Here is a 16,675-nt window from a genome sequence, read left to right on the forward strand (position 1 = left end):
ACTTTCCTCTGTCATGCTGATAACTCGCATGCCGTTCGTGACTTTGAAGTACCGAGCTCGCAGCGTTAACGAAAGGAAATGCGGGCAAGACAGATGACGATTCATAGTAAGGTTCGTTACAGCGCCACCCAAGGACAAAAGAAAGTATAAAACGACGACATGGCGCTGACTCTCAAGATATTTTATTGAAGATATGTCTAACATATAGGTATAGGTGCCAGTTGATGACCATGAAATGCACGAGACACGGAGATGCATCGGGGCAACTGTGACAAGCCGATGCATAATTAAAACTGACGTAGGTAACGCAGTTTCTTGTCATGAAGAGTGATAGACGGTTCGCTGATACACGCTTTGTCCCTAATCGTTATATTGGGAGCCTCGGCGATTTCCCTTGTCAATTGCCTTGCGTGTTTAAAAATGACACTAGTTTTCTTTTTTTAATTTCGGGGCGACAACCGCACGACTTGCAATGCTCCGGGAGATGAAGTGGCGCAACTTCTTGAAGAGATAGCTCATGCTCCCGAAGTCGAACATTCACACATCGCTTCGTTTGTCCCACGTACTCTCTACCACAAAATAATGGAATGGCATACACAACCTGCTTAGCACAAGTGATGTACCTGTTCACATCATCAATGCACTGTCAAACAAGTGAACAGGTAAGTACATCACTTGTGCTAAGCAGGTTGTGCATGCCATTCCATTATCTTGTGGTACCTTCTTTTGTCCTTGTCTCGTGTTCCGCTGTAACGAACCTTACTATGAATCCCAACCAACCGGCTCAACTTGCCGTGTTGATGCAGATGACGATTATCGTTGTGTGGCAAATATACACACCAAAGGTTGTAAACTTTCTTTTTTTTTCAGAGTGAAGAGTACCTAAAACAGCAAAGTTCTGACCACCTAGAGTGATAGTATACGGGTGCGCGAGCCACAAAGGAATGAATGAAACGTTAGATAAAATGAACTCTGGTGGCCGCAGAAGACTTCTAACACGAACTTCTGCCACCTTCGCCGTCTGCTGTTGGAGATCGGCAGAAATCGTGCTCTTGGCGAGAGCAGAAACAGGGAGAAGGGCGTCAACTTTGTAACCGAAAATGGGGAATCTGCACCGACGAACCTCGGCATGCGAGCCGCGGCCAGGCCGTCCCAGACGGGAACGAAACATGGACGGCGCGCCGCGCGGCAGACACACAGACGTTCTTCGGCCCGAAAACCGCGACGCCACCCACCGCTACTGGCAAGCCGACGTGACGGCTCGTCAATCACCGCTCGATGCAGCAGCCAGGCGAACGGCGGCCCGGTACTACCTCGAGCGCGTATGCGTACAAAGCCATCCCGCTTCTCGACGACGACCTTTCCTCGCGAAAAATAAAGGCGCTCGTCGACGCAAGAAAACTTTCTCCCCTGGAACAACAGCGGGCTACGTCGAGGCCGTCCCGCCGCCGCTGCAAGCCGCAGCAGCAAGCAAGCACGTTCATTCGCTCGTCCTCTCCTGCCTGACGGCCCCGAAAATAGTCGAAGTGCAACAGGCGAGGCACGAGAAGCGCGAGGCATCGCCCCGGAGAAGCACGGGGAGTCAAAAAAGAAAAGCGGTCTGCTCTCACGTACCTGACAGCAGACGCTGCTCGGCGACCGCCGCCGGACCGGGCCAACAGCAGCACGCCACGAAGCAGACGAAAAGGAGTGCGGTCAGCGACATGCCGACCGGCCGCGACAACATCGCGTCGCCGCCGACGCCACCACTGCCGCCGCTGGAAATCCACGGCACCACGACGGCTTCTCAGGCGTCGAGTACTACACGGCACTTATCCGGCAGCGCGTCCACGCACACGCCGGCGACAGACCGCATGGTCGCCGTCCCCTTGGGCTGGCACCCGGCGCGTACAAACACAGCTGACTCTTCCCGGTGCAGACGACGCACGAGTGAGAACGACCAACGACGGGAGGCAGGTCCCGATGTACCCGACGATGATGATAGTTGGCGGCAGGCCGGTGCAACGCCTCTGCTGCTGAAGAGCTCAGACACGTGAAAACGGCTAGTGAGCACGCGTCGTGGCGCCGACCGGAGCACTGGAAAAGGTATTCACTACCGCTGCTGCTTTAGCCTGCTAGTGCGGTCAGACGTTGCCGTCGACGCTGCCGCCGCCGGGCATCGAAGTTGCTACACCGCCGCTCCTCGAGGTACCTCACCCCGTAGTGAACCTCGCCGCCAACTCGCTCGCTCCCCGCTCTCTCGGTCGCCCACACTCTTCTTTTTTTGCCTCGTTCTGTCTATCTTTTATTTTGCTTGTTTTGTGGATGCGCTCTTCAGGATAGAGCGGGAGAACTGGTAGGACTAGAAGCGCCCTCTCTCCTCTGTTTTCGCAAGTAACGCGCTTCGAGCCCTCTGTCGGAAGGCTTGCTGGACACATTCCACTCTCGGGGCTCTTTCACTGTAATGAAATTTAACAGAAGGCAGCAAAGAAAGGAGGATAAAATAAACCATGGTGCAATGACATCGTGGCTTGCTCGAGGTAGTAAAACGCGTCGGGAGCTGAGACAACTGCACTGCTTTTATTAAGCGCTATCCAAGAGAATAATACCGTGGCAAACTGCATGTGCAGCAGCTTCGCACGGCCTCCAAGATGGAAGCGCGTCCAGTGCGGTGCGTCACAGTCTCAAAGGCCGTGTTGTTGGCGTACTGCGATTCCTGCGTCTGCTGTCGGATAAGAGGAGTGCGCATGTTTAAGTGTATGGAAAAAGCTGAATTAATTCTGCTGCATTGGATTCATAACGACAGGCGCGTGTGTGCCAACTCACAAACACTGAGTGTGCTATTACGCGCAAGCCATGCCATGAACATCACTCCCCACCCCACCCCGCAACATAATAATAATAATAATAATAATAATAATAATAATAATAATAATAATAATAATAATAATAATAATAATAATAATAATAATAACAACATGGGTGTGATCGGTCACAAATATTACAGATGAAGTCTTCCTCGATTTTAGTGACCTATTAACGTCACAGGGTCACTTCAACTGCTGGTCCCTTGCACTGAGTAGTTTAAGAGACCAAGAAAACCGTGAAACACTATTTGGTGATTCGCTTATTGGCCTGCGCTTGTAATGTGATGTAATGTGACAGTCGCTGTTGCCACTGTCATTTAGCTGGCCGACTATGAGCCTGTACGGTAGTTACGAACTCGACCAGGAAGCACAAGCTTCGTTTATTCCCTTACTCCCAGCGACCTTTGGTTGACGGGAGTATGACATCTTTGTATTGGTAAATATTGTTTGGGAGAAAGCTTCTTTTTTCTTTTTCTGTTTACTTATTCTTTGACAAAATAATTTTGTTCTACTTGTAGCTTTGGTGCCAACGAAGCGATTGCTTAGCATGGGGGAATGGTAACATGCGCAAAGAAATGTAATTTCAATCAATGCACATGCATCCATCGTCAGAATCGGCTATGTATGAGCAGCGCAGCTGCTGTGAACCACGGTTAGCGATAACTGACGCTCTGCCAAAGATCGCTAGCGTACCCACAGGGCACAGCAGTTCTCGTTACGATCCTTAATTGACCGGCGTGCTCATTTAACTTAATCGTGTCGGTGATGTTGCCATTGAACAAACACGATGCAAGTGTACTGAAGCGTGCGCAAAGTTCTTTTTTTTCCACAAACTCTTAATAATACAAGCATTTCGTGCCTTCCAGATATGGCGATAAGACCTTGTATGTCGTCGGTAGCAACTACTTGGTAAAAAAAAAATAAAGAATAAAAAAAACGAGACAGTCTGCTAAACACCTCTGCAACAGTACTGAGCTTGACTCCTGCGTTCATGAGGTGTGGTTTTACCACATAGCATTGAAAAAAAAACGGGCGGACCTTCGCGCCACTATGGTCCCTGCAGTAGCGTACACAGAGATACTAATTTAGCGCGGAAGAATGATGGGAATTGCGGGCTTCGAATTTACTGCTTCCTCGCAGAGAGAGAGAGAGAAGAAAGACGGAAAACAAGAGGTGAAAGAGAGGGATGGGGTAAGGGTAGAAAAGATAAGAAAACAAGAGAAGATTAAAAAATAAAAAAGGAAAGCATATTTTTGCACATTCTATAGTCTTTTTTTCTGTCAATGAGTCTTGTTTTCTTTAAAAAGACACGCTAGTGCAGACATCGCCTGAGACCAGGGGCCAAGAACTGGGCCTTTCGTAAGGCGGCGCTTATCAATCCTGTCGAGCGTGGTGCTGAGGACTTCTCTTTGTGCATCGAAACGAGGGCAATCAGACAGAAGGTGCGCTATCGTCTATTTTCACCCGCAGACTTCACAACCTAGACTTGTGGTCATTCCGATGAGGTAAGAGTACGCATTGGTAAAAGCTACACTAAGCCACAGGCGACAGATGAGAGTTACCTCCCGTCGTGGTAAGCCATGCGGAAGGCGGAGCTTCACATCAGGATCCAGGGAACAAAGGCGCTGGTTTTTAAAGTCTGCCCAATTCTGTTGGGCCAACGTAAGCCCGCGAGTATAAGCGCACGGAGCTTTCCAGCGGCGTCTGTTCTTGACCACGGGTTTAGTGACGCAATCGGCACTGGTGTACGAAGATCGGGCGGCTGCGTCTGCTTGCTCGTTTCCAAGGATACCACAATGACTTGTCAACCATTGGAATAAGAAGTCACGTCCTTTCTCTACTGCCCGGTGGTAAATTGCATGTGTGTCCGCCTCAAGTCGTTCGTGGGATCCACGGCGTAATGCAGAGAGCAAACTCTGGAGGGCGGCCTTGGAATCGCAGAAGACGGACCATTTCTGGGGCGTTTCCTGATCTATCGATTGAATTGCAGCACGCAGAGCTGAAAGTTCGACAGCCGTCGTTGATGACAAGTGCAATACCCTGAATTTTGTCAATGGATATTTTGCTGGGACAAATACTGCAGCTGCTGAACTGTGGTACATGGCCGACCCATCGGTGTAAACATGTAAGCGGTTGCTGTGGACATCATGTAATAGCAATAATTCGGCCTGCTTCAATGCTGCTGACCGCATTTGTGATTTCTTCTTGATGACTGGAATGGTAAGGCATACTCGAGGTGAATGCAGAGACCACGTTGGCAACGAAGGCCATGCTGCTGGAACGCGATTCGATCGCAGCGATGCTCCGTGAGTATAGTCTCGATGCGGCTGAAATTCGTATGCGGCCTAATTGTTGGCAGGCAAGCAAGATGGTGAAAGGGTTTCCTTGCGACATGTCGAATATGCAGTCTTAGAGCGTCTACTGCAATCTATGTTGCTACAGGGTGGTCACGTGCTATGGCGATCGTGGCTGCTGTGGGTGCACACTTTGGGAGGCCGAGGTACGGCCGAGGTACGTCCGCACAACTTGGCCGCCTTGTATACTCTGCAGTGTACGAAGGTTTGTTTTATTGGTGCTTCCCAGCGCAGGCAGGCTGTATCTTAGCAAGCCCATAAACAACGCATGGTACAGCTGTATAGCAACGATTGCACAGATGCGCCCCAAGATTTTTGGCCGACAAATTTGAATACATGGGCTATTTCAGTCAACCTCTTTTTCATATATAATATATGTGGCGTACAAGACAGATCGAGGTCGATGATGATTACAAGTAACCGGTACTTTGTTTTGCAAGCAATTACTTGTCCATTTATGCGTATAACATATGGAGTCGTTGTTTCGCGTGTAAATGCGACTAATCGGCACTTTTCTGAGGAGAGCTCTAGATCTTTCGCACGCATGTAAGAAGTCGTTTGTGCGATCGCCTTCTGCAGCCTCACTCGTATCTGCGGACGTGCGACGTCAGACGCCCAGATGCAGATATGATATGCATAGATGGATATGTGGACCATCTTTGGGAATGATCCAATTAGGCCCAACACTACTACGTTGATGAGCGCGGGGCTTAACACTCCGCCTTTCAGCACGCCTTTACCGTTTAGATGGTGGAATGTCATTCCATCCTCGGCAAGCACGAAGAAAGATATATCCTCCAAAAAGCTCTGAATCCAGCGCAGCCCACGGCCACCAAGCATCGATGACTGCTTGGTGTGCTACATTATCCGCCTTTGACATCAAGAAACATCGCCACCGTTAATCGTTTCATGCTCTTTCGATGTTGAATAGATGTTACCAAATCAAGCACGTTATCGATGGATGACCGACCTCGCCGGAAGCCCGCCATTGCATTTGGGCATACCTCATTATGTTCTACGTACCATTCAAGGCGCGTCAATATCATCCTTTCTATTAATTCCCCAACACAACTGGCGAGAGAGATCGGACGGTATGATGACAAGCCTAATGGATATTTATAACCTTTAAGATACCAGGTGGCTGACCTTCCACTCACAAGGAATCAATCCTTCGCGCCAGGATTCCTTGTATCTCTCCAAGAGTACACTGCGGGCTTTTTGGCCAAGGTTTCGAAGTGCCTTGTACGCGACTACGTCGGGCCCAGGCGACGATGATTTCATACAATGTCGCGAGCGCAGCTTTTCGCTCCTCCGTAGAGAACATGAGATCCATGCGGGAGTCCTAAAATACCGCAACATCACGTGATGTTGACACAGGCAGTGACAGCGAGCCAGTAATTCTTGCGCAGAAGGCCCCAGCAACGTCAATCTCACGTCGTCCTTAATGCAGGGAGAGACTTAAAAGGGTGGTGCCGTTGCGGAGACGATTGTAGGCCACGCAGAGTTCTCCATATATGGGACCGAGGCTTACGATGTGTAGTTCGGTTGTGCGCATGTGTTGTGATTCTTTTAAATATAGAATTCTTGCGAAAAATAATCCAGTTGTCAGTAGCGTTTCTTCGTCGTCGTGTCGTCTTTTCTTCGTGTGTCCGTTCCTTTTTAGCGCTACCATCAGTTTTAAAGAATGCATCACCAACTAGCCCAGCACCAAGTTTTATTGAGGCTTACGAGTATCCAGAGGCTCGCAAAAGTATTTCCACTTTTGAGATTGTAACATATCGATGCGGCGCTTGATTTTCTTTTGGATCCGCCTCGCCTCTCTAAGATCGTGAATACATTTGGTGCGTCTATATCTTCTTTCTGCTCGCAGGTAAATCGCTCGAAGCCTTTCCAATTCACCTTCGTACTCTGTATACTTTGGAGAAGGCCTAAAGGTGAACATAGCCTCTTGCAGTGCATTACGAATTTGATTCTCCGGGAATGACGGGTAGCCTTCACATTGGTCTTCCACAAGTGACCTGAACTTCATCCAGTCTGTTCTACGGAGGACAGTAAATAGAGACTTGGCCACTCCCTTGATTTTAAAATAGGTAGGAGCGCGATCACTTCCATGGGTTCCTATGTCTGAGAACCACTTTTCATTACTTCGAACACACCGAGAGACCGAAGTCAAGCCCAGACAAATGCTGTAAGTCAGCTCCCGTAAATATGTTGGGCTGCCGCAATTGAGACAACAAAGCTCTTGGTCCGAGCCAAATGCTACTATTTCGCTTCCCTTAAAGGCCATCTTCAAACTCCCCCCAGAGCGGGTGGTATGCCTTAAAATCTCCACTAAGAATTCAAGGGCCAGGTATTGCGGATAACAAAGCACCCAGTCGTTGCGTGTCAGAACAACTGGTTGGAGAAATATATGCAGCTACAAGACTGATTGTAAGTTTTGTTGTTTCCGCGGTCGCAAGGCAAAATTCAATGTAGCACGTGAGTTCACACCGAACACTAACGGCGACCTTGCTAAGGACACTGCACGTTGTCGATGAGAAAGCTTCATAGCCCGACAGCCGGATTGTAGTTTAAAGGTTTGGTTCGCTGGCGACGATGATGGCAAATTTGTTCGAGAAAATGAAAGGTAGAAAATCCGAAATTCTTTATCTGAGGCCTCGAGCATTCCACTGAAGAAGTGATGCTTCCTTGACATCTTTAGGGAACGACAGTGGTGAATGAGCCATGATGCTACTCAAGACTTGTAAGTACTGGATTCATCGAGTCCAGTACCTGCAGTGCGTTGCGAGCATTCGAGGTGCTCAAGTTCGTCAGTAATGTGTGCATAACATTCATAGCGATCTCAACATGGCGAGCACCTGCAAAGCCTGGCCTTCTGTGCTGACTGCTACAGGGTCTGCTAAAGGGCGTACTGCAGAGCCTGCTGCAGGACCATGTATAGTTGGTAGACGAGTCGTGTGTCGCGGTTCTGCGAGTTGGCGTGTCTTCGGTAGAGGTGGCCATACTTCACTTGAATCAGTGATGGTGGGCGGCCCTCTCTCATCTGCGCTGATAAATCAAGACATCAGCAGTTGACCAGCAGTCTTCGCCGGATTGTGCACTTCTTTAGAACTATCAGTGTGTTTTCTCGACTTACGGTGCCGCGAACGTCGGCGTCTCACTTTAGTTGCGGCTTCTTTATGTGTCGAATGGTCTCTAGCCATCTGCCTCGAGGTACTCTGTTCATTTTTCTTGAACGGGCAATCTTTCGAAGTCGCATCATGTGCACCCTTGCAGGTGCAGCACTTGAAGTCCGTTGCACCACAAGTGTCTGAGCTATGCGACTCGGAACACCGTGGCCTAGGTCCTTACAGACACCACTCACGTATCCAATTCTCTGACAATGGACCATTTCGGAAAGTTGCGCGCGCCCCCTACGCGACCGCCGCAAAGCAGGCTGGGAATTGTGAGCGATCTTGGCGGGCAGGATCCGGCGCAGAAGCGGTACGACATGGACGTTGCGCAACCGCAGGTAAAAAAAAAACGTTTTTTGGAGTGCTAGTAATAGTTTTGTTGCATGTTTTCGCCGCGCAAGTGATCTTTACATTGCCGTACAACTTTCTTGTGGTTATGCAGCCGACGCTACGAGCGCGAAGCGAGTATTTTCGCACGTGAAGCGCGCACATATGCCAGTGTCTCGCGCTCGGAGCTTGCGTTGCATAGCAACACCTTTGTCAGCGTTTTATAGCTATGCTACTGAAGGCACGAGCGCGATCCTACGGCTAGCAGGCGTGTTTTGTTGGTGAGCACGCGCGAACAGTGCATTTATTTACTAGTCGCCCGTCGCAAACCTTCGAAGTTTGTGCGGCTGTTCCGGCGGCAGGCGTAGTACGTAGCGTACAGTACATTCATGTTTCTTGCAACAGTGCGACACCCTCTTGTGAGAATTTATGTGCTGTATTTCAGCAAAATACCTCGTTATCGAGCACTGCCCATTCAGTCTTTTGGTTACATCGGGCTATTTAATCTACGGACGAGTCTGAAACAAGCATATCGTCGAAAGGAACGGACAGCGCATACGTTCAGTAATGTACATCTGGCAAGAAATAAGTAGCTGAGTTGGCGCTTAGCTTGTGCCAGCGAATTTTCTTGCCTATAGTGTTGTTTGAATAGCACGCAGCAAGTACGAAGTAGAACCAACAAGCTCTTCTATTAGTACTGTTACATTCAGTGTATATAGCTGAGCATAGCATTGCGGTATAGATAGCAGTTGCTGTTTGTTTTACAGCTCGTACTACCTCGGTCGCGGTGTACATTACTTACTACCGTGGAGTGCAGATAGACGCACCCAAAATATGAACGTGCCTCGGTGGCTACAAGTAACGCGAACGCGGTCTAAAAAAACTGCGGCGGATGTTTTGGCTAGCCTGAAAAGTATTGAACGCGCCAGTACCTTGTACTAGGGCGGCCTCAGAGTTTTAAGTTAGCTAGTGGCTTACGGAGCCCGTCCTTGTGCAACATTCTTCACGACCGCGCATAGTGAACGAAACGGGTTCAGCGTTGCTTTTCAAGCATGCTTGCCACAAGTGACCAAGACACAATGAATGAATACTCTTTTATTTCAAGATCGCATTGATGATCCCATGATCAGCTGTGTATGCTTCCATGCTCTGTTCATATGTGGAGTGCCGAAGAAAACATTTTGACGCTTGCTTATACCCATGTTGCAGGAACCACTACGAGCCATTGAAAATACTCATCCTCTTCAAGCAAGGTTACCGAAAGGACCATGGACAAAGCAGTTAAAAGACGTGCCGGATGGTTTCTCAGAGCAAGAAATCTTGGCACATCAGAATGCACATAGTGCTCAGAAGCATACTATAAGCGGACACAGGATGTTTAAAGAAGATAAGGTTCACAATGTTCTTATTTGCAAGGCTGACAGTTCCACTTTTCTTAAAGCAACCGTGGAGGCATCGTTCTCTTTGGCAAAATTATATAACACTGCTGCTGTGCTCTCGTCAAATGGAACTGTGGTTGAAGGAACCTGCAACTGCCGGGCTGGAGCTGCAGGTGTTTGTAAACATGTAGCTGCCTTACTATGGTTTGTACTAGACTTGAAGCGCTCTGGGGCAGCCTACGTGCGAGACACACAGTCGTGTACAGACAAACCCAGAGCATGGGGTACTGGCGCTAAGAAGGCCAACATGCACTCACGCGAGTTCTCACAGTGAGTGAGTGAGTAAAGACTTTATTTGAAAACAAGGTATTGACGGATGACCTTGTTGTTAGGCAGCCACGAGCCCCTGGGCCCGGGCGGCTTCTTCAGCTCTCTCGATGACCTTGGCCTGCAGGTCAGGGTCGGAGCTGAGCAACACGGCCTCCCACTGCTCAGTATTACTTATTTCGTGATTTGTATGATTTTCGGCTGGGCACGACCACATCACAACTACGTTTTGTGAAACATATGCCAATGAAAGCTGGCAGGCATCTGACTCGAGAAACCACAGTTTCTCTGACAGTGACAGAAGACCATATTAAGAGAATGTATCAGACACAGAAAAATATTCCAAACGCCATGCTATGCAAGACGCTGGAGGACAACCACTTTCTGCCCGTAGCAGTGAAAAGAGCACATCACGAGGATGCTCTTAGCCAGATGCCAATCAGGTTACCGGTGCAAGCCCTGTGGGTTGAGCATGTGCCCGCTGGATACAAGTTCGGCTCCTGTGAGCTTACTTTAGAAGACTCATGGGCCCTTGAGCAAGCGACTAGGATGCAGAGCGGCTCTACAACATGGAGCTTCGAGAGATCCAAGCGCCTGACTGCTTCACACTTCGGAGATGTGGTGTCACGGAAGAAGCCAGCTGACGAGAAGTTTTTCAAGAGGCTGTTTGGGTCTAGCCAGATGCAGACCAAATACATGGCTGATGGTTTAAGGAATGAAGCTGCAGCAGTGCAGCGTTACATAGAGAAGAGAGAGGTCCCAGTTAGGATTTACTGTTGTGGGTTGTGCGTCAACCCTGGTGTCCCTGTTCTTGGTGCAACGCCAGACCGTGTTGTACAGGAGGGAGGAGATTTTGGTCTCCTTGAAGTTAAGACCCTCTCAGCTGCCAAGGAACGGGGTGATGAATTAGAAAATGCTGTGAATACGGCATCCTACCTGAAGAATGGAGTTCTTAAACCGACCCACAAGTACTTTTACCAGGTCCAGGGGCAAATGGCTTTGACTGGACTCTCCTGGTGTGACTTTGTGGTTGATAATGGCACAAACTGCACTTACAGAGTGGACACAACCGCGGCGTCTACTACGGCGTTGACCACGCGGATCGCGGACGCCGTAGTAGACGCCTTTGGCGGACGCCGTAGGGACGCGTTGCCGGCGCTCGTGTGCCTTGAGAGGGGTGTGTGACATGGCTAAAGTGCGCGCCCGCGCGGGCTTCATCTTCAAAGTGATCTGCGATGTTCGCAGAGTGCGCGTAGTGCCGGTAGGTTCGCATGCGCTGTGCTTTCGACGTTTCGTACGCGCTGAAGCGACAGATGCATGGAGGTCAATTGGCTCGCGGCTGCTGTCGCGATTCCTAACTGCAGCGTTTTCACAGTTTCCGCTGTCATCGAGGATGTGTGTTCATGTTTACCCGTGCACGCATGACACTGTGCTGGTTAATTTAGTTAAAACAATGTTGCGTACTATAGGGTAGCGTCTCGTACTGCTGCCGAGTTGTAGCGGCGCCTGCCTATTGAAGCTCGACCGACGTTACTTATTGGGCAGCGTGGTGTTGTCGGCGGGCTGCAGTCATCTGGCAGACCATGATGACCAAGGAAGGGCGAGACGATTTCTAGTGCGAAACTTGCACGGTTTATTCAAAAGTTGGTGAAAGAAAATGAGAAGAGCATGAAGTGTTCAGGAGTACATTTCGGAGCCCCTTAAATAGGCTCTCTACAATTGTGGGCGGAATCTTGCTTCCGTCGACGTCACGTGACCGGCACAGAAAGAGGGCCCCTCCTCCTCTGGTTATAACGAGCCTGCTGAAAGGAAGAGGTAGTCCCGCCTCCTGGAATTGTAGACGCCTGGCAGCCTCTTCTGCGCGTTGCGGGTTCGTGTAAGTCCTCTTCTAGGTCCACTTCGAGAAAAGGGTCTCTCTAAACTCGCACACCCACACACATACACACACAAAAGAGGCCTGTACACTGCGGGGCTTCCGGCAGACAGGCAGACACTCGAAACGGTCATGGCGAATTAGAAAGTCACGCTTCATTTCGACGAGGCCTGGGGGAAGCAGGTCGGGTGAGAGAAAGTTCTTTCTGCATGTGGAGCGGGATGCCAACAATAGCAGGCGAAGTCACGCCTCATTTCGACGAGGCAGGGTGAGATGGTCGGTTGAAATTCCTTTCAACACGCGGTGCCAGACGCCAACCCTAACAACAGATAGAATGGCTAGTTGGTTTGAATCCTTGATAGGATTTGTAAGCGTAATTGAACAAGGACTTGGAAAGAAGCAGCCACACAAAGACAGCGCTGTCTCCGTGCGTCTGTTTCTATCTACGTCCTCGCTGAGTCACGCTTACGCTTTCTATCATTGTTAATTTAGTTAGTAAGCGAATGTTTACAAGTCTATACGGCCGCTAAAACTACTATCCTTGCTTCGTACAGCTATTTACTAATTCGGTATCGCAATCGGTGCTTCGCCTTTCTGGCGGAACTGCGATTTTTTCTATTAACATATCAACTCCAACAAAGTCAATGATAATGGAATCTATTAGAGGAACATAATATTGAGCAAGTATGGAAAGTGAGGTTGGCTTAATACCAGTAAAAAAAGATGAATATACGTCGTTTGACAGAGAACAGCAATTTGGTCTTGAAGACTGCACCATCTTCACCAATGACAATAATAATATATGGGGTTTTACGTGCCAAAACCACTTTCTGATTATGAGGCACGCCGTAGTTGGGGGCCTCCGGAAATTTTGACCACCTGGGGTTCTTTAACGTGCACCTAAGTACACGGGTGTTTTCGCCCCCATCGAAATGCGGCCGCCGTGGCCAGGATTCGATCCCGCGACCTCGTGCTCAGCAGCCTAACACCATAGCCACTGAGCTTCATCAATGAGCTCAACTACCGTGTTGCTATCGCCATTCACCACGTTCCAGAATCTGTGTGGATTACTAAAAAGAGGGAAGTGTTGTTTTAAACAATAAATCCTTGGCTGATGACAGCGCATGCGCATAGTCATTGACCGTGTCGTGACATGCTACCCAACGAGAAGTGCTGCCAACTAACCTAGCTTTCCCATAAAGACAATTTGTTTTGAGAAGCCGTTTCAGGGATGGCGTGAACCAGGACGATTTGGTATTGCTCCCCCCCCCCCGTAACGGTATATATTTGTTAGTTAGTTTCATTACCGTAAACTTGAATAAAAGCCAGTTTTCATGAATATATATTTTTCAACATTGCGAAATGAAGTCAGACAAGAAAATGTAATAATTCGCTACAGTTACCCCGGCTGTAATCCCCGATTAGTTTTTTTCTCTTTACTGTCGCTGAAAAAAAATTTGGTCCGAAGTGCATCGCTAACTGGTCGCTCAGGCCAGGCAAGGTTGTTAAACCGTCTACTAAAGAAGGGTGCATGGTAAGTATAAAATATACGGTATAATCGCTCTAGGGAGCGTAGTGCGCGTCGGACATCTGACGAGCTGTGCAAGACTGAAATACGAACAAGTGTTTAGGAAAGCAGTACATTACGAGGAATTGCAACTTACATTGGCATGAGGCTCGGCCCATGAAACGCCCGGAAAGCTTAAATCGCCCACCAGAAATTTGGTTGTCGCAGGGCGTCGAACCTGCAGCTTGTGCGGGACGTCGTGTAATTCCAAGCTGAAACCGGAAGTATGGCGAGGAGGGCGGTGGCAAGCACAAAAGGCAGCGTCTTTATCACGAAGACGAATGCAGGCACAAACTAGTTCCAAGGGCGATACAACAGGAATAACAACAGAAGTAAGTTCACGGTCCGCTGCGATTTAAACTCCGCCACCAGTTCGAGTTCCGCGATCACGCCGATAAAATTTACACTTTCTTTCACAGTTCAAAAGCTCTGTACTGTCGATTTCCGCGGAAAGCCATGTTTCGCTCAATATGACACCATAGTGCAGTACGAGTCAGCTAACGATGATACGGTATCACGTTTGTTCAGTAAACTTATGATACTGCAATAGAAAAGAAACATCGGTGGATACATTGCAACTTTTTTTTTTGTATGCCAGTGGGGCCGGCGCCTGCGCTCTGACCGCATCAGGTGCACGGGAGGACGCTGCCCTGCCGTTCGATTCGAGCTCGCATACTGTGTTATCCTTTTTACAAAAGCTATAGGTTTTTTTATTTTATTTAATATTAGCTTATTGTGGCGTAGCATATACGGCTGCCCCACTGCCTTTCCCAAATTCAAGCAGTTTATAGCGCGAGTTACGCTTCGTCTGACAAAAATCTCGCTTTTAGATACCTCAGTGCCTCGAAGTTTACATTTAACACACTTGATTTGACCTTAAACGAAGAGAACCGTGCTATAATCGTCCTGCACTTGTTTCGAAGGAACGAACCCAACAGATGAGCGCGAGAAATTCGGTGATCAGGCAACTCCACACCGGGGCACTTATAGCCATTCCCGCCCTTTTTCCTCGGCACTATAGCTTATGATTCTGTGCCAAAATCAGCAATGTCGTAGAAGGCAAGATTTTTCCTTCTAGCTCGATCTTCCTTATCGTCCAGACGTGCCTGAAGGGCTGAATTTTCTGCCTTGACCGCTACAGAAACCAAGTTCTACAAGTTTGGGTCCTCCTTGCTATTTTACAAGGAAATTTGTCCACTAGGGCAGACTCCCTAAAGGATAAGTCCAGGACCTCTGAGTCAAGCAGCATTTTTATTTGCCTTAACCTCTTCAATAGATTTGAGTTCATCGTGACGTACGTGTGTCCAAATGCGTGCCAAGTTGCTTGATCGTGGCTAGAATTTCCGTATGTTGTGCACTACATTATTATGCGGCGCACCGGGATTAAGGTCAACATCACCGCAAAATAGAAGGGCTTTTGAAACAGGAACAAAATCGATAGCAATAGACAACAAAACCCATGGGCATGGGAACTGCAGAAGGGCAACGTTGTTAGAACGTTTAGAAAAAAAGTGACATGGGTGAACCAACCTGCACAAATAGGCAAAAAGCAGTTTGAGCATGCAATCGGTGCTGCATTCCCATGCCCACTGAAGAAGACAACCCATAAAGCCGCGCGTAGGCTGCTTATATGTTTCCCAGGTGGCGCTGACGGCGTCGAAGTGGCTGCGCCGATACCCTATCATCGTTAGCATCGTGCAGCCTCGCACAAAAGACGTCACGGTTCTTGATGGCGCAGGAGCCTTTGGTCCGTACGTTGTTACGATCGGCCAGCGGAGGTAGTGACCTTCTAGCCTCTCCTGCACCGCTGCGACGAATCGCTTCGTCAAGCCAATGCGCCCCCTTTGGACAGCCCTCCGGCGCCAGTAAGGGTAGACACGTTTGGCGGACCGAGTATGGCTAGCCGGTTCGCTTTCGCCTTCACGGACCAATTGGAGCAAGAAAACTCCTGGAAAAGGGCATGGCATTCCCCCACTGATTCTGCGGTAATCGCCACGGTCGTTTAACATACGCGGCCGCTAACTGCGGAGTCAGCTCAGGAACCGAGATGTGCCAGCTTGAGTCAAGCGTCACAATTCCTGTCTACGACGGCCCACTTCTTTCGGTGCGTTCAGTAAAACAAAAGTGCGGGAGTGAGTGCGTGAGCCCTCGCCCTCAAAGGCGGGTCCTTCGACGACTTTGGATGATCCGATCCGACGAAGGTTGGATGGCAGTTTTCCCTGGCCTAGGGAACTAGGGAAAACAGAGGAAGTTTAAGCAAGCGTTTTAGGAACGTCGGAGTGCTTCGTTTCAGTAATACTAGACTGATGAAATGTAACGTTCTCCAACCCTTCATGTAGATATTGTAAGTAACTCCCGTATCGCTCGTTCTCGACGAGAACAAGTTCCTCCCTTCAACAACCCATCAGCGTGGATGAGTCGGACGACGGCATGGGCCAGCTACCCCTTTTTGTATGCCCGACCCCAACTCTTACAGCGCCACCCATACCGTATCCAGTCGCCGTATTGAAGAAGGGCTCTTGCATCGGGGACGTCATGAACTCCAGTAAGCACGAGTAGATGACGCAGGCCAATTGCACAAATAGCCAAAGCAGTTTGAAGATGCTATCGGTGCCGCATTCGTTGCCCACTCATAGGGGGCATAAGAATTGAGTGGGCAATCCCATGCCCACTCAATTGCTAGGCAGCAAAGTGGGGTGTGGCATTTCAGGAGTCGCCCGACATTTGTGCGCAAGCGCGAGTAAGATCGGCAGCGAGCGAGAAAATGAGGGCGCTTTTTTTTCTTGAATATCTGGCTTTACCTAGGACTACGGACGAGAAGTTCCTTTG

At 49.1% G+C, this 16,675-nt stretch overlaps 1 protein-coding gene across 5 annotated transcripts in view; it reads right to left on the bottom strand.

Annotated features, from left to right (window-relative positions):
• AdamTS-A (ADAM metallopeptidase with thrombospondin type 1 motif A) overlaps window positions 1-14,192 on the bottom strand; it is a 483,048-nt gene extending 468,856 nt beyond the window's left edge. For 2 of the 5 annotated variants that reach the window (XM_065442608.2, XM_065442606.2), the window contains exons 1-2: window positions 13,944-14,061; window positions 1,615-2,438 (exon numbers count right to left, since the gene is read on the bottom strand). In XM_065442608.2, coding sequence (XP_065298680.2) covers window positions 1,615-1,726 — 112 coding nt within the window. In that variant the 5' untranslated portion in view covers window positions 1,727-2,438; window positions 13,944-14,061. Of the gene's footprint in view, window positions 1-1,614; window positions 2,439-13,943 lie in introns of those variants that run through there. The other 3 variants (XM_065442607.2, XM_070540787.1, XM_065442610.2) reach the window with 3 other exon arrangements.
• Between the last annotated feature and the right edge of the window lie 2,483 nt (window positions 14,193-16,675).

This window comes from Dermacentor albipictus, chromosome 6 (assembly GCF_038994185.2).
Source record: "Dermacentor albipictus isolate Rhodes 1998 colony chromosome 6, USDA_Dalb.pri_finalv2, whole genome shotgun sequence".
Taxonomy (NCBI): Eukaryota; Metazoa; Arthropoda; class Arachnida; order Ixodida; family Ixodidae; genus Dermacentor; species Dermacentor albipictus.